The 17830-nt window shown below is 38.2% G+C and overlaps 2 protein-coding genes across 2 annotated transcripts; both read left to right on the plus strand.

Annotated features, from left to right (window-relative positions):
• Positions 1–4065: 4065 nt before the first annotated feature.
• LOC132607957 (uncharacterized) lies at positions 4066–4593 on the plus strand. The gene has a single exon (XM_060322039.1). The coding sequence runs from the start codon at positions 4066–4068 to the stop codon at positions 4591–4593; it is 528 nt and encodes a 175-aa protein (XP_060178022.1).
• A 2145-nt stretch (positions 4594–6738) lies between these two features.
• On the plus strand, positions 6739–16208 carry LOC132606303 (calcium-dependent protein kinase-like). Its single transcript, XM_060319746.1, has 8 exons — positions 6739–7882; positions 9403–9546; positions 9637–9789; positions 10579–10691; positions 11196–11363; positions 11459–11586; positions 15537–15636; positions 15720–16208. Exons 1-8 carry the CDS (start codon positions 7114–7116, stop codon positions 15792–15794), a joined length of 1650 nt encoding a protein of 549 aa, XP_060175729.1. The 5' UTR covers positions 6739–7113; the 3' UTR covers positions 15795–16208.
• Positions 16209–17830: the final 1622 nt, after the last annotated feature.

A 17830-nucleotide genomic window follows, 5' to 3' on the forward strand; every position in this document is an offset into this window, starting at 1 on the left:
TTTTCAATTGGAATATGCCAGAGTATTGGGAACTTTGACGTATATCATGAATTGTACCCGACCTGATATCACTTGTGCTATAATTAAACTGAGTCGCTACACAAGTAATCCCGACCAAAATCATTGGCTGGCAATGAAATGAGTTTTGGGGTATTTGAAACATACTCAAAACTTTGCTTTGCATTATAACAAGCATCCTGCAGTTATTGACGGATACATTAATGCAAATTGGATCACCCGATCAACTAAAACTAAATCCCCAAGTGGATACATTTTTACCATTGATGGAGTATAGGCGTCTTGGAAGTCATCCAAACAGACATATATCACTTGCTCTACAATGGAGTCTGAGTTCATAGCTTTATACAAAGCCGGTGAAGAAGCTGAATGGCTCTGGAATTTCTGAGAAGACATTCCGTTTTGGCCCAAACCGTTGGCTCCTATATGCATACATTGTTATAGCCAAGCGGCAATAGAAAGGGCTAGGAGTGTTATGTATAACGGAAAGTCTCGTCACATACGACAAGACATAATACCGTTAGACAACTACTCTCTAGTGGAATTAACACAATTGACTACGTTAAGTCAAGAGAAAACATGTCGGATCCACTAACTAAAGGCCTAACTAGAGAGGTGGTTGATAGATCGTCGAGGAGAATGGGACTATGGCCGAGGATAAGTCATCGTGGCGATAACTCAACCTAGAAGACTGGAGATCCCAAGATCTAGGTTCAAAGAGATCAAACAAAGTCATTGATGGCGGTTCAACATTGTCAAAATAAACTATTATGGTCCATTCTCGTGATGGGACAATGTTCAGTACTAGGATAAAACATTAAGGCTTTTTAATAGTTTCTAAGTTTGATACGGGGTATATCAAATAGTGTAGCTACGGGATGACACATTTAGGAATCACCTATGTAAGTGTGAAGTGTAAGCAGCTTCAAGGAGAATTCTGTAAGGCCAATTCTCTACGCACTTATGAACCAGGCAGTGTTCATGGCTGAAACGACCAAAACAATGAGAACCAAAGACAGTTAAAGGATTAATTGTGTGACATGTGGTTGTCTAGGTATACACCAAAGCTCGACAGTTCAAAGACATCAAATCTACCGATTGACCGAGTATATCCAACATATGTTCACTACGGAAAGTTCAAAGAGAAATCTACTTATCCAGATGCGATTAATCCTTGCTTACGAATCACACAGCTTTTCATGCATGTTATTCATAATATAGTCATTTCCCATTCGTGTGGGGGATTGTTGGGTCTTTTGGAGTGTGAATGGGAAATGAGAAAAGGTACCTTTTGGAGTGCACCCAAAAGACACCTTTTGGATTACACCTTTTCATTGCCTATGAATTTAGAGGACTAGCCTCAGTTTTCTACACAAAAAATTCTGGACTTCTTCTACATATTTTCTTACTAGCTAATATCGAGTCTTTGTGTGATTCGTTGCCGAATTTGCATTCAACGCAGTTGTTGGGATTTGAGGTACCGCTACGCCAGCAACAGATATATCTGTTTTATCCTGGGAAGAAGTAATCCATAATCTCGGGTATAGTGAGAGGATTGAATTCCTTAAGGACACACAAGAAACTTGTAGACTCGGATATTTTCAGTTTTATACATTTTGCATTTTCATTGGGGTTCCAGTTTATTTTCGTTTACTGGTTTACTGATTTTTTTAACACAGATTACTAACAAATGCTACAAATATTATTGAAATATGAGGAAATCAATCAAGTAACTGATAAGCAAATATAGAATTTTAAGTTTGATAATTAGTATAAGTTCTGGAACTGCATATTTTTTAGCGTTTCTTCAAATTAAACAACAAAATTATTTTTTGGAAAGTTCATGCAAATAATTTTTTTTCTTACTTTATAAACTTTTTTTTTCCTTCCAAAAGAAAGTTAAACCATTCCCCCCTAAATTATGTAAAACATTGATTGTCCCATTTTGCAAATATTTCAATATTAAAAAATGTGAAATTTTAACTTTCTTTTTTTCAGTTTTTAGTATTATTTCCATTTGAAGAGTTAAATTGTTTTATTTTTATAACTATAATTTTTCAAACATTGTCAAAATATATACGAAAACAATACTTTATAGTAGGATTTCAATGTAGTCATTTATTAGGTAAATTTATGCTAAAAGAGTGTGCACGTAAAATTAGATTAGTTAACTTTCGTACTTTGAAACCCTTTGTTTGATTGAGACGGAAGAACTAAGATTTACATTTTTGATACTTTTTAAAAGTATTTAACATTGTTATAATTTTTTTTTTACTTTAGAATTTACCCAAGTGAAATCTTTGATTATTACATGTGTTTTTAATCATATGCAAATTGAGACATTATTAGTAAACACAAAATTCAATCAATTCTTAAAGTATGCCACTAAATTATAATTAAAAAAATAAAGTTATCTAATTGCACTTTCTCTGGCATAAAATACGTATGATGTTTCGCTTCTCGAGTCAATTTAAATTTAACTAATCTTCAAAACCAAATTGAATTAGATTAGATTAATATTTTAAAATTAAAACTCAGATATTTAAAAACTATACGAAAAGTACTACACAGTGCAATTCTTCTAATTCAAAAGTGAGTTTCTTTCTTACTAATAGTAGAGTAAAATTACACATAGTTTACATAAAATCCATTAGAATATTGAGGTAATAAAGAACCAATTCTCTATTAAAACAAGGAACCAATTCACGGGCACAAAAAAGTTTGAAAAGTCTTACCTTTGAAAAGTCTTACCCAATGAATGACTTTGTGAAAAGTCTTACCCAATGAATGACTTTGTCCAACAGTTAAATAAGACAATTGTTTACCAAATAAGACAAAGCTCAAAGTACAAAAATGTAAAATACCTAAAATGCCCCCGTGACAAGGCCCAAGTGGAAATGATGTAGGGGAAGACCAGCCATGTGGAATAGACTTATAGGATGAAAGAGTGTTGAGAGGAACAATTTTTTTGGATTCTCCCTTATTACATATAGTAATATATACTATTTTATTTTTTTATTTTTTAATTTATGCATCTTGTGCACAAGATTTTTGCAGTGTCCTGTGATGACCTGTCACGTCATCATGCCATCTAGGCGCCACGTGGAACTATTTTTGCCATGTAGAAAGCTTTATGTGGATGCTTACATGGAAAGGAGGCTAGCTTATGTAAGAATGTTCTAGAGAAATATGGAGATTTCTCATGGAAGGCTTTAGAACCTTATGGAATTGCATGGAAGGTCCTTGGAATAATCTAGTTGTGTAGAAATTTCTATAATAGGGGCTTATTTGAAAATATATAGGGACTTGCACAATAATTATTATTTACAAATTATTTCCTAGGTGAGTAATATAAATAGGAGGGTCATTCATTTGTAAACCATCAAGCAAAAATCAATCAAGTCTTCTATAATAAAAACCTTCCTTCTAGCAAATTTCTCTTGTCTTATTCACTTACTATTCCCTTAGCGATCCTAAGTGTAGTAATTTAGGATGACTTGGCATAGCAAGATCGTGAGCGAGTTGTCAAGTGCCGCACGTGCTCTTAGTTGAAGACTAAGGACGTCACAATGTGGTATCAGAGCGAAGATTTCGACTAAGGGAATGACAAACGATGGAGAAATCAACGCTACTAAAACCCAAGATAACGTCATCCAGGATGCTGCTGGCAAGAAAGGCCATAACAAAAAGAGGAATGTCGCTAACACGAGCTAAGAGGTCCTACTAGAGGTTGTGCCAAATGAAGGGCTTACATCCTAAGAACCATCTACCACTGAGGCGAGCGAGGATGTCGTGGAGGTCCTGTCCGAGGACATCTCGCTCGGTAAAGAGTGGGTTATGAAGGTTAATGTGGGGATGGATGCCATCGATATATTTGGCCAACGTTTAGGCAAGGTGGAGGGAACTCTTAGCGTTCTTGAGGGGCATACTCTTGAAGAGATTGAAAGCATCCGAAATGACTTGGAGGGGATATGCAGGCTGAGATTGAGGTAAAACAAACCATCACTGCCTTAGAGTGCAGACTCATAGAGGCGTTGAGTACTATCGATGCCATGGGCAAAAATAGTGGCACTCGAAGAGCAGGTCAGTGTTGGCGTGACCGAGGCAGCCAACAACGTTGTTGTGACGAGGGAGGCTAAGATCGAGGCTCCTAAGCCACCAGTGTTCAAAGGGGTTCGTGATGCACAAGAGGCGGAGAACTTTCTTTGGCACTTGGAGAACTACTTCAGGCATGGCAAATTGAGGGACGATGAGGCCAAGATCAACACCGCTGTGTTGTACCTATCAAAGACTGCCATGCTATGGTGGAGAAAAAAGGTCTCCGATGCTAAGAGAGGTCTATGCACAATTAGCACGTGGGATCAGTTCAAGAACGACTTCAAGCGACAGTTCTTACCAAGTAATGTCTTGTATGAGGCAAGGCACAAACTAAGAGAGTTGAAGCAAATGGGGAGCATACGAGACTATGTCAAAGAGTTCACCACCCTTACGCTTCAAATTCCCAACCTCACCAATGATGACTTATTGTTCTACTTTATAGACGGGTTGGAAAATTGGGCTAAACAGGAGTTGTAACGCAGTCAAGTCGCAGACATAGACCAAGCCATATGACTTATTGTTCTACTTTATAGACGGGTTGGAAAATTGGGCTAAACAGGAGTTGTAACGCAGTCAAGTCGCAGACATAGACCAAGCCATAGTGGAGGCCGAGTCTTTGATGGACTTTAGGAATGACAAGCACGACAAATGCCAAGGCAATGAGTCAAGGGGTAGCGATGCCAAAGGTGGGGGAGACTGTGGCGAGAGCAAGGAGTCGCAACAACCATAGTCCAAGACCCAAAATGCGAACAAGTTCGACGGCAAGAAGTCAAGTCGTCAGGGCTATGCCGAAAAGAAGGCACAAAATGAGAAGAAGGGATGCTACTTATGTGGAGGGCCGCACAGCTTCAAAAATTGCCCTGACCTGAAGAGCCTTAGCGCTATGGTGCGTGAAAGTCACAAGCAGACGCAAAAACAGAGTACGAGAATCGCAAAGTTGGGGACGATTAAACTATGTGGCGCTGTCACGAGGCAAGATAGTCAAATCAACAATAATAAAAACCAGTACGTGGATCTCACCATCAATAACAAGCCCGCTCGTGCACTGGTAGACACTGGGGCGACTCATAATTTTGTGACCGAGGCCGCACCAAAGAGACTAGAGTTGAAGCTCGCTCCAATTAACGCACTCGTCAAGATCGTGAATGCTAAGCCGGAAAATGCTTGTGGTGTAGCCAATGGAGTTGGTGTCAAATTGGGAGATTGGAAAGGTACGATAAACTTTACCGCCACTACTATGGATATCTTTGACATTGTTTTGGGGCAAGAATTCTTTACACATTGCCACGCGATGATCGATCCCTACCTCCAATGTCTCTTGGTCATGGAGTGAGAAGGCGCTTGCATGGTGCCTACAGTGACTATGTCGCATGGACAGGGCCATGCACAACTTTCAGCTATGCAGCTCGTCAAAGGGCTCAAGAAAGAGGAGCCAACATTCATGGCAACCATTACACAAGTTTGGAGGAAGATAATGGTACCCAAGAGACACTATCGCCTTGGATAGATAATTTGCTCGAAGAAAACAAAGATGGTATTTTCGAAGAGCTAACTAAGCACTCGCCTCTTAGGCGTGAGCTGGATCACAAGATTGAGTTGGAGCATCAACCGGGAAAGGGTCAAGTCATACACCGATTACCATCACCGCTTCACACGATAGGGAGATTGAAGCTATCATTGACTACCAGGCCAGGCGGAAACAAGGGCAAGAAGCCACCGCCATTTTCCTCGTCCATTGGAAGGGGCAATCACCGGAAAAGGCCACATGTGAGCGATATGAAGACTTGTGGCAGTTTAAAAACAAGAGTCGAGAGTTTAAGCAGCAGCAGTGCGCCGCGGTCGTCGCAACATCAGGTGGGGGAGAGTGTGATGACCCGTCACATCATCATGCCACCTAGGCGTCACGTGGAACTATTTTTGCCATGTAGAAAGCTTATGTGGATGCTTACATGGAAAGGAGGCTAGCTTATGTGAGAAGGTTCTAGAGAAATATGGAGATTTCTCATGGAAGACTTTAGAACCTTATGGAATTGCATGGAAGGTCCTTGGAATAATCTAGTTGTATAGAGATTTCTATAATAGGGGCTTATTTGTAAATATGTAGGGACTTGTATAATAATTATTATTTACATATTAGTCCCTAGGTGAGTAATATAAATAGGAGGGTCATTCATTTGTAAACCATCAAGCAAAAATCAATCAAGTCTTCTATAATAAAAATCTTCCTTCTAGCAAATTTCTCTTGCTTTATTCACTTACTTTTTCCCTTAGCGATCCTAAGTGTAGTAATTTAGGCTGACATGGCATAGTGAGATCGTGAGCGAGTTGTCAAGTGCCGCACGTGCCTAAAAGTTTATTAAAAAACTGCAAGATTCTATCCAAATTTGCAACGAAAATGAGATAAATTAATTACTCGACTCACAAACTTATCACGTGAAATAGGGCGGCAACAATAGTACTTTTCTTTCGTTGAATTTGAAAATTGTGATGTCTTTACTTCTCATCAAAATTTGTACTTAATGGGTTACAACTTTTATGTATATCCAAACAGAAATTATCTTATTAAACACTTTTTTTTATGGCCAGCAAGAGAAACTGCGTTATTTTCGCTAATTGAAAAACTGTTGACGAAAACAAGGGGTATGAAAAGGAAAGTTGAAACAGAAAAACATGCACACGCAATATGCAAACAATAAACAGAGTTTAATCCCCTTGGCTTTTTCTGATCTGAGGAATAACTCTGACACAACATCCTGCATTTTGCACTTTGCCACTCAATATCTCAATTTGCGTCTTTCTTACAATCCAAAATCTTGATTCATGTGATGTGATCGAAAAAAGATTGACATAGTCAAAATCTTTTCCTTTTCTTGTTTCTCCTAAACCAGCTAATAAAACCCAAATTAGTTTGAGTTGATTATATCAATTGTCTACATTCATTTCATTCAATTTGAAACTGTATTCAAATATTGTCATAACAACAAATTTCAGATTGAAATGGGTGGTTGTTTCAGCAAAAACAAATATACACAACAAGATGGTAAAGGTTATAGGCCAAGAACAAGAACAAGAACAAGAAGTACTGGTGCATATCAACATTACCAACATCCAGTTTATTATCATCATAACTATCCAAGACCACCCCAAGAAAGACCCAATAAGCCCCAACCACAACCACCACAAAAACAACAAAAAAAACAACAAGTGACTACTGTGAAAAATACTCAACCACGTATTCAAGAACAAAGAATAGAACAAGATACAATTTTGGGTAAGCCATTTGAAGATATTAAAGGACACTACACACTTGGGAGAGAATTGGGTAGGGGTCAATATGGAGTGATTTACCTTTGTACTGAGAATTCAACTAGGCAACATTATGCTTGTAAGTCTATATTAAAGAGGAAGCTTGTGAGTAAGAAAGATAAGGATGATATTAGAAGAGAGATTCAAATTATGCAGCATTTGAGTGGGCAACCAAATATGGTTGAATTCAAAGGTGCTTATGAAGACAATTATTCAGTGCACCTTGTAATGGAACTTTGTGCTGGAGGAGAGTTGTTTGACAGAATTATTGCCAGGGGATATTACTCTGAAAAGGATGCTGCTGATATTATCAGACAGATAGTCAATGTTGTCTATATTTGTCATTTCATGGGTGTTATGCATAGAGATCTCAAGCCAGAGAATTTCTTATTGACTAGTAAGGATGAACATGCAATGCTCAAGGCTACTGATTTTGGACTTTCTGTCTTCATTGAAGAAGGTGATATTCTTACCCCTCACCGTTTTAATTGAATGTTCAAGTTATATACACTTATAGTATAAAGATTTGTTTCACTATCGGTCTAGTTTTAACCAATGATAGTAGGTTAGTTTACTATTTTTACTAGATTATCAATTAATGCTTATAACGAAGATTTGCCTATAATTGTCTTATAAGTGATCTGATTGTCAAAACAAAACAATGTTACTACAATGCAAGTGCAAAGAACTTAAACTCATTAATTATAATGGTTAAGATTTTGAAATAAATTTGTTATGTTTCTGAGGCACTAAGGTGTCTTTTCACGCACTTCTCAGCTTTCATTGCTACTAGGTTTTTTCTGTCAAATGTATAATGACAAGGTCATTTTTGTTCCAGGACACTAACAGTAGCATCTAAGTTCAAAAGGCACACATTTTGACCGCTGTACAATCTAAAATAAACTCAGAAGAGCGACCTAATACATGGAAATGTATTTAAACTGTTATGCCTGGAAAAGAATGGAATACCTCCATCCTACACTCCTAGTCTTATGTAGTACCTAAGAGCAATAGTTGTGAATCATGTGTCACTGCAGAATACTTTTAAAATCAAAGTTGTATCATTTACCTACTTGCGGATTTTTGTAGGTAGGATTTCATGAGACCTCTTGACCAAGAGTAGCAGTTAATCTGAATGCATTTCATAACTTACTGTTTCACCTGCCAGCTTAAATAATATTTATGTTACTAGATTCCCCAAGTGGTTAGCATAGAGCACTTGTCCAATATGTGCCATATACTGGAAAATAAATGTTTCAACCTTTTGTAACACCCTAATTAGATAATTCAATGCTGTGAGTAAGGCACTTATGCTGTGAAATATGAAAAGCTTCATTTGTTACTTCCAGAAATAAGGTATCTTTGTAGAGGTTAAGTATTTTGAGGAAAAAGGGGAACAGTGGGCTCACTTTTAAGCTGTAAAGAAGCTGATGGAAGACTAGTTTATGGAAATCAACGGCACAATAGTAGCCTCTTATAAAAAAATAAAATTTGTAGCTATTCTGATTCCAGAAGGATTATTAAGACTTATTATCTAGAATAGAATGTACTACAACATTCAACAAACCAAGTTATCCTTGGATGAGTTTGATCTTTATTTGGTAACCCGAATAACTGGAATTGTACAAAAAAAGTAAATGAATGAATTTGAAGTTAAAGTTACTAATACGTAAAATAAACATCATAGGATATCCTAATAAGTTACTAAATATGTGCTACTTCATATCACGTCGCTAACCATCCCTCCCCTCTTTTCTCTTTATAAAATAATGAATACGTGTACTTCACAGGAAACCCTCGCTCTTGCAATTCAAGTTTCTTAAGGTGCTTCTTGCCAGTGTATTGATGATCCGACCATGCTTGTATTTTGTTTTTAAAGCAGTTATCAAGCCATTCTTAACTTAAAGTATCCTTGTTTCCTGCACCCTGTTTTTTTAGAATCTACACAATTCAAATTCATGTTTCATTTATTGATTTCAGGTAAGGTGTACCGCGATATAGTTGGTAGTGCTTACTATGTAGCTCCTGAAGTATTAAGGCGAAATTATGGAAAAGAAGCGGATGTATGGAGTGCAGGTGTTATTTTGTATATTATACTTAGTGGTGTACCTCCATTTTGGGATGGTAAGGACAGAGATAAAAACATAACAAGATTCTGTACTAGGTGTTATTTTCTGCACTTGTCTTTTAACATGTCTTGCCAAATCTTTTCAGAAACTGAAAAGGGAATATTCCATGCTATACTAAAAGGAGAAATTGACTTTGAAAGTGATCCATGGCCATCCATATCAAATAGTGCCAAGGATCTTGTTCGAAAAATGCTAACACAGGATGCGAAAAAAAGAGTCACATCAGCAGAAGTTCTTGGTATCTCTGTCTCTGTCTCTGTCTGTCTGTCTCTCTCTCTCTCTCTCTCTCTTTTTGTGTAATCAAAAGCTACACATGATCTTCTCATCTTAAATAGCACTTAATTGCCCCAGTGTAGTTTTATAGGCATGGCGAGCACTCGTGGGTATTTTGGTCCATAGTGTGACTATATATTATATATTTGCCAGAGCACTATTGAGGGGATTAAGTATGTGACATATCCTGTATTTGTTAGACAATACTTTCGTTTTTCTTCACAAAACATTGGATAACAATCTATTACAACAAAGAAGACAGAACTACAACCAAGTACAATTAATAAGGCAATTTAGATGATAGTAGACACAAATTGAGTTAGAATCGAAAATCAAAAACTAAGAAAATAAATAATTAATGGTTGGTGGAAGAGGTACACTAGGTTGTCTTACACATTGTCCAATGTTATGATCCGTTAATGAGTATTTCTTGCCCTTTTGGTGTCTGCTTAGTCTTCTCGATATATGATTTGGGAGTTTTGGGGGGGGGGGGGGGGGGGGGGCTTCAATTGCTTGGTAGTTGTTGGAAGAGGTACACTAGGTTGTCTTACACATTGTCCAATGTTATGATCCGTTAATGAGTATTTCTTGCCCTTTTGGTGTCTGCTTAGTCTTCTCCATTTTGACTTGCTTATCAGGTTTCTTAGTCTTCTTGATATATGATTTGGGAGTTGGGAGGCTTCAATTGCTTGGAGGTTGTTTAGTATGCTGGAATTAAATTATGCGCCCTCCTTAATATTCTTCGTTCTTGCAGAACATCCATGGCTTCGAAGTGGAGAAGCATCCGACAAGCCGATAGACAGTGCAGTGCTCTCCAGAATGAAGCAGTTCAGGGCAATGAACAAGCTCAAGAAACTAGCACTGAAGGTAGAATCTAATATTGCAACTATTATTTCTACATGACAAATGCTTAAATATTGTCTACAGATTGCCATTACTTAGGATGTCTCCTTAACTTTCATCATTGATTCTTCATCAGTAAAAGTTGAGATGAAGCATTTTCTAGGGACCTAATCTAGAAAGTAAAACTACAAGCTGATGTTTCATCTCTTCAAGAAAGTGGTCACACAATTGGTTAAATTTTCTTTACTGGTAAATAAGAAACTGTAACATCAACTCATTTTTCCTTCGCAAGATATTTTTAGGGATTGAACTTGGTCTTCGGTCTTCGTTGATGTATTCGTTTCTTTCACAAAATGTCTGTCTATCAAAGAAATGATTTCATATAAAGGTGGAGAAATTACATTTTTTGCAGTTCCCTAACATGTATTTCGATACCTAACAAGTCAATGAAAGAGATCAGAAGTTTCCATTTTCCCAGAAGGTTTCAAATTTCAACCTCCTGATATTCTGTTAACTGGAATTCCCCAGGTCATTGCAGAAAATTTATCTGAAGAAGAAATTAAGGGTCTGAAAGCTATGTTTGCAAACATGGATACAGACAATAGTGGGACAATCACTTATGAAGAATTAAAATCAGGATTGGCTCGCCTTGGATCAAAGCTTTCAGAGGCTGAAGTTAAGCAACTTATGGAAGCTGTAAGTATGATGCATTTGACTAAACTTATCTGTTCATTGGGCTTCATGTCAGATTTCTTAGTCCTATGTATCCTGTTTATGGTTCTATATTTCAGGCTGATGTGGATGGAAATGGAACGATTGACTACATTGAGTTTGTTACTGCAACAATGCATAGACATCGACTTGAAAGGGATGACCATCTGTTCAAAGCTTTTCAGTATTTTGACACGGACCATAGTGGGTGAGTCCACACAACCGATCATAATTTCAGTATATCTGGCTCCTAGCTTATTGTAGCTTACTAGCTTTTTCCAGATGCCAATATATATCAGTTAGAATAACTTTGGTATGAGGCAAATGAAAATTAGGTTTTAGCCTTGTTTCCATCGAGTGCCTATATTATGATGAATTGATGGAGATGTCTCCCTAAATAGTTCATGGGTCGGTTGGGTGTCATCCACTGTGTGTTGCTACTTGATTTGGGTAGGAGGAAGGGGGGTCTAACTATGGTTGATGGAGCCTATGCTCTATGGGTTCAACTGAACATATATATAAAATGCGTGCATATGTGTGTGAGAAACTACTGAAATTTCAATAGATAATAAGTCTTAGATCCATAATTCCAAAAGTACAATATTCTCAGTGCAAAAAAACCTTATAGATTGAATTCGTTAAGTTTAAATCACGAATCTGCCATTAGTCCAACTCTTTCTGTAGGACCATGGATAGGATTGGCCATGGGTTGGTGGTAGATAGTATTTTCTTCTATACGAGATGGTGTTTTTTTTTAAGGGGAGCCTTGGCGTAACTGGTAAAGTTGCTGCCATGTGACCAGGAGGTCACGGGTTCGAGCCGTGGAAACAACCTCTTGCAGAAATGCAAGGTAAGGCTGCGTACAATAGACCCTTGTGGTCCGGCCCTTCCCCGGACCCCGCGCATAGCGGGAGCTTAGTGCACCGGGCTGCCCTCACACGAGATGGTGTTTTTCTGTTATCTAAGTTGTTAATAATGCAATCTTACCCCTCACCCCAGATTCAATAAAACCTCATTATGGCATTTAAAATATGGTTGTCCCAATCAAGTAGCCAATCGAAGGATGATATTTGGTTGGTCAAACATATCAAGCCAGCTAACGCCATAAGTATTTCTGACATATTGAGCCCTCTCAGGCACATTTTGCCTTTTATTGCTTTGTGAACTTTTCAAAAGTTATTCTCCCTAAAATTTCATGATTTTCTTTCATCGGAAAGTGAAAGGGAAATGGTAGAGGGAAACATGAAAAGAAGTTGTGGAAAAGGGTAAGACGATAGTTGATGCTAGATCTACCAAAAAATAAGGAAAATGCAACAAGTAAGGGCTGTTGGACTTGTGGTGGACCACATATTCGTAAGAATTGTCCAAATAGACAACGTGTGGATGCTATGCTTGCTTTAGATAAGAACCGAGATGGTGAAGGAAGTGAAGTTGCTGCCCTAGTGAATCCTTTACAATTGCTGTGTACGATGACGTTGATGAATGCTACAAGTGATGTCGTTAATCCTCATTCTTTACTTATGCACATTGAAATGAAGATTGGGGACAGGAGTGCAGTGACCGCGGTTGTTACTGGAGCCACACACACCATTGTTTCTGCCAACTCATGCATAAGTATGGGTTGACTGTGAGTAAATTTTTGTCATACATAAAGACTGTGATTGCCCAAGTCCAAGTCATTGTGGGTATGGCTTATAATATTCTTACCTCTGTTGGAAATTGGAATGGAAAAGCTAATTTGATGGTGATCCCATTAGAGGACTTTGAGGTGATTCTTGGGATTGATTTCATGCGGAAAAATAGCTTTGTTCAACGCCTCACTTGGATGGTTTAATGCTTATGCATGAAATGATGCCTAGTTTTTATTGATGTTATTAATCCATATGGGGAAGAGAAATAGAAAGAGAAAGGTGCTATTACAATTTCTGCCATGACCGTTGAAAAAGGTTTGAAAAGGGGAGATGAGACTTTCCTTGCTACCTTGGTCGAGATTAAACCTGATGTGAAGGTTGAAATGCCAGGCTGTGTTGCGCAAGTGTTAAGTGTATTTGCCGATGTGATGCCGCCTAAATTGCCGAAGAACATGCCACTGCAGAGGGCAATTGATCGTAAGACAGAGTTGCCGTATGGTTCAGTGCCCCCTGCACAACCTCCTTATTGTATGGCTCCAAAAGAGTTGGCTGAATTGCGGAAACAATTAAACGATTTTCTGGATGCTGGAATTATTCAGCTATCAAAAGCTCCATTTGGTTTCCCTCTTTTATTCCAAAAGAAACAGGATAGGTCGCTTTGGATGTATGGGTAGTACGATAATCAACCAAGGAGTTCGTCGCAGTAATCACACCTGGGAGGTCTTTCACGTTGTGCCTCCTTGGTTCCCTCTGAGCCATGCCTGCATCCTAGAAATAAAGTTGTGCAATTTATGTCATCTGACATGTTCTGATTTCTGAATGTCCAACATCAAAGAATAAAATTCCTTGATATAGTCGCGAACTGAACCCGTCCGCCTTAGGCGTTTCAAATGATTCCTAGCAAGACACGATGCATTGCCAGGCAAGAATTAGTCTCTCATCTCCTGATGCATCTTTACCCAAGTATCAATTTTGGGTCTACCAGCACTTTTCTTCATTCCGAGTTCTCCACCACAATTTCGCATCACCAGTAAGATACATGGTGGTGATTTTGTTTTTGTCATTTTCAGTCACCCGAGCAGTAGAAAATTATTCTTCCATATCCCACAGAAGTTTTCCAATTCTTTAGCAGTTGCGCTCCACCAAACGCTTTAGGTTCTGGGATCTTAACCTTAGAACATTCATCACTTCCTTAAACCAGTAGTAGCCATAGCCCTTTGAAGAAAGACGAGTTCGAGGTTGAGATTTTCGCTCTCTTTCTTCAACTTCTCAATCTGAACATCAGCAGCCTCACGGGATTGTTGCACATCCCTCGTTTGTCCACAAAAAGTTTCACGAAACTGTTCTAGATCTCCCCTCAAATGATGGATTTAGGTTATTAGTTATTACGTCACCATATCCACCGCATCGTCAGTCGCTCCAAACGAGTGTCTCCAATTTTGACAATCATTCACGTAGTTCTGCATTTGAGTTTCCTTCAAGCATAGATCCAAGTCATGATCTCTCGCCCTGATACCAGTTGTTACAGGGTCATTTAACGCAATCAACACTGCACGATAGTCACCCGCACATAGCAACTCCTCCTTACACTTCCTCTTTTTCATTTGGGACTTAGGATTATTTTCAGAACTTAGTAAACAAAGCACGCACTAGGACATGAACTGAAGCCACGTCCACGAGTCCTTCATGTTCTTGTCGATGTCTCTGCCCGGCATCCTTCATGTTCCATCTTTAGGGGCTAACACAAGGCATGTACGGCAATTGTGTTGTGTGCAAGGCATGTGCAGCAGTTGTGTTAAAAGGCTGAAAGCAATCTGTTCGTGGGATGTGGCTTCAAATCGTGGGCTACTGTTTTGCTTGTTTTGTGCAGCCTTGGTCCCGCCCGTTGTAACTGCCACTGGCAGCTGCCTTTATGTATGTATTGTTGTTGGCTAAAGCAGATTATGTTGTAAGCCTTCCAACTCAAGATCCTTTATATATTCTGAGAGAGTAATAAAAGATTGGGAGATTTTACCTGTAATTCTGTGTGCTTTGTTTACTAAGTTCTGAAAATAATCCTAAGTCCCAAACAAAAAAGACAAAAGTGTAAGGCTCGGCTGCTGTGTGCGAGTGACTGCCGTGCAGTGTTGTTTGCAAAAAATTGACCCTGTAGCATGAAGTTTCTACGCCTGTTAAAGTGAGTACGGCCCGATCGATCAACCTTTAAGCCAATTTTTTTTTTTCATAAAATGTCTACCTATAAAGCCCTGAGTTGAAGTGGAAACAAAATCCCACAGAGAGAAAATAAGTGGGGGCCAGCCGTCATAGGATATCCATGAGATAGCATTCCATCGGTTTTGTTAAGATAGGAGGGCTCTTTCTAGTACTAAATAGGGTCAACTTAGTTGATATGTTTCATGAATTACAAGTTAATCCTGCTTAAGAAATCCTTAATCTATGGATTTGGTAGGATCTGTCTCAGGCATTATATTTTCGCAGATCACTCCTTTGAGAAGTTCACTTCTTTATTTTCGTTAATGTGATTCAGCTTCATAACAAGAGACGAACTTGAAAGTGCTATGAAGGAGTATGGTATGGGCGATGAGGCCACCATCAAGGAAATTATAGCAGAGGTGGACACAGACCATGTAAGTATTTTCAGGTGCAATGTTTAACATTAGTAATTCTATTATGATACTGGATTTTACCTATACTCTTTCACTTAAAACAGGACGGTAGGATCAATTATGAGGAGTTCTGTGCGATGATGAGGAGTGGAACACAACCACAAGATAAACTCTTTTAGTTCCTTGGAACAGTAACCTTGCAAGCAGAGATGTTCAGTAGCCAGCATGATATAGAGAGCTGGGCTGCGAGAAGAGAAGATTCAGAAAAGGCGGAAAAGGTATTCTTGATGTACTAGTTATATCCGGTACCTCCAATCTTTTTTTACTTGCTTTGACTACTTTGGAAAGCAGCGGAGTACAGGAAGCATTTTGGTGTACATCGAATTTAAAGCAGAATAAAAAATTCATATATTTATAATTTATATTCATTCCGCCCCAAAAAGAATGCAGTATTACTATTTGAGAAATCAAACTGTCTTTCTTTTATTATGATTTTTTCAAATAATTTTAATATTTTTAACAATAAGAAATTTGTGATTTATAGTACTTAAGAAATCAATGTCTGAATATAAAATGATAGTTAAATGTGCTGATCTTGAACACTGTATCGTCTTTTCATTTTTTTTATTTTTTTTTTCACAGAGGGAGTAGTTTCCTAGTCATACACAGATTCCGTTGTAATTTATACATTCTTATTTGATATTCGAAGGAAACAGATGATTATAATGAAATAAAGAACCTCATATCTCTTTATGTTTCTGAAGCTACTCAAAGTCCTGGAAATTTAAAATGAACGTGTGAAGGGGATTAAAAGTGTCTCGACCAAGGAACTTAATTATTGTTAGTAGGTTCTCGTAAAGTTGAATGATCTGCATTCAGCATTCCATTATATTTCTATTGTCAACCAGGGAACTGGGTGATTTTCACAGCCACTATACCAACTTACCTGTTATTTTTGAAAACTACTTCTGTTAGGCCTTTTACTGAACCTAAAACTACTGATGTTCACAGAAGCAACAGGTCCCGAACTCCCAAAAAGGAGAAAGTAAAAAGTACTTGTGCAAGCTTTACCTTATTCTTTTCCTCATTGCATCAACCCTCATTAAGTTGAAATGAGAAGAACCAATATCGCATGCATTTTCATTCTAAAATTGTCGACTTTTGTTTGAGGAAATGATTATCCATTTTAAGATCAAAACTTTTAAGGTTGTCAAAAGATTTAAGGGTATATTTCCTTAAGGGGATGTTCAGGTGATCAAAGAGTTAGAGCAACAATCTGAAAAGCAGGTTTCCACTATTCCTAGCCAATGCAACATTCGGTGCGTTCTTCTAAGAATGTAAACAGTTCATCATAACTCAAATTTAAGCCTTGCTAACACAACCCACAAGACAGATTGAAGTCTTTTACGTCAGCTCAAGATATAGACTGATAGGTTGGTGACCTTTCTGAATATTTGGTGTTCTGGTCTTATGAGCTATTCAACGTATAACTAAGCTTATGAGCGTATTGTTGCTATATTTGTATGCTTTCGCTCTTGAACTAAGAACTTTCCCTTACAATACCATCTCTCAATTCCTGGAACGAAAATTCCAGATTGTGATGAATTGATAGCGCAAAAGCGCCAATACATTTCATGAAAAAGATGTCTTTTTATGTATCAGATGTCTAATAGTGTATTTGCCTCTTAATTGTCTGCATTAACTCTTGATTCTGTCAGATGATTTCTACTTCCTTTTCTCCTCTAGTGCATTCAAGTCCTCTACTTGTAATAGCATTCAAGGTCATAGTCTTGTTCGGTGTGCGAACAAAGTACCACATTGGTAGCTGAAAAGAAAAAGAAGCTACTTATAAGGTGTTGGATACTCTTAATGATGTGAGGCCTTTTGGAGAAAACAGTGCGGGCTTGGCCCAAAGCGGACAATATCACATCATGTTAAGAGTATCTTTGGGCTGTTTTAGCCCAACAACTGGTATCAGAGCCAATGGTTTGTCGGGATGAGTATAAAGATGGCAGAGTGTGACGTGGGGCCCCGCTTAGTGCCTTTGCCATCTATGGGCCGGTTTACGACCTTTACCCGTAGCATTGAAGACGCATACACAGCCTTTGGGCTTCGGTGACCGTAAATACTCTGACGATGTGGGTTGCACATTGACATGTTGAATCTCTGACCCGTGAGTTATGGTAATAAGCTATGTGGAACTTAGTTCGAGGGA

Source organism: Lycium barbarum, chromosome 8 (genome assembly GCF_019175385.1).
Source record: "Lycium barbarum isolate Lr01 chromosome 8, ASM1917538v2, whole genome shotgun sequence".
Taxonomy (NCBI): domain Eukaryota; kingdom Viridiplantae; phylum Streptophyta; class Magnoliopsida; order Solanales; family Solanaceae; genus Lycium; species Lycium barbarum.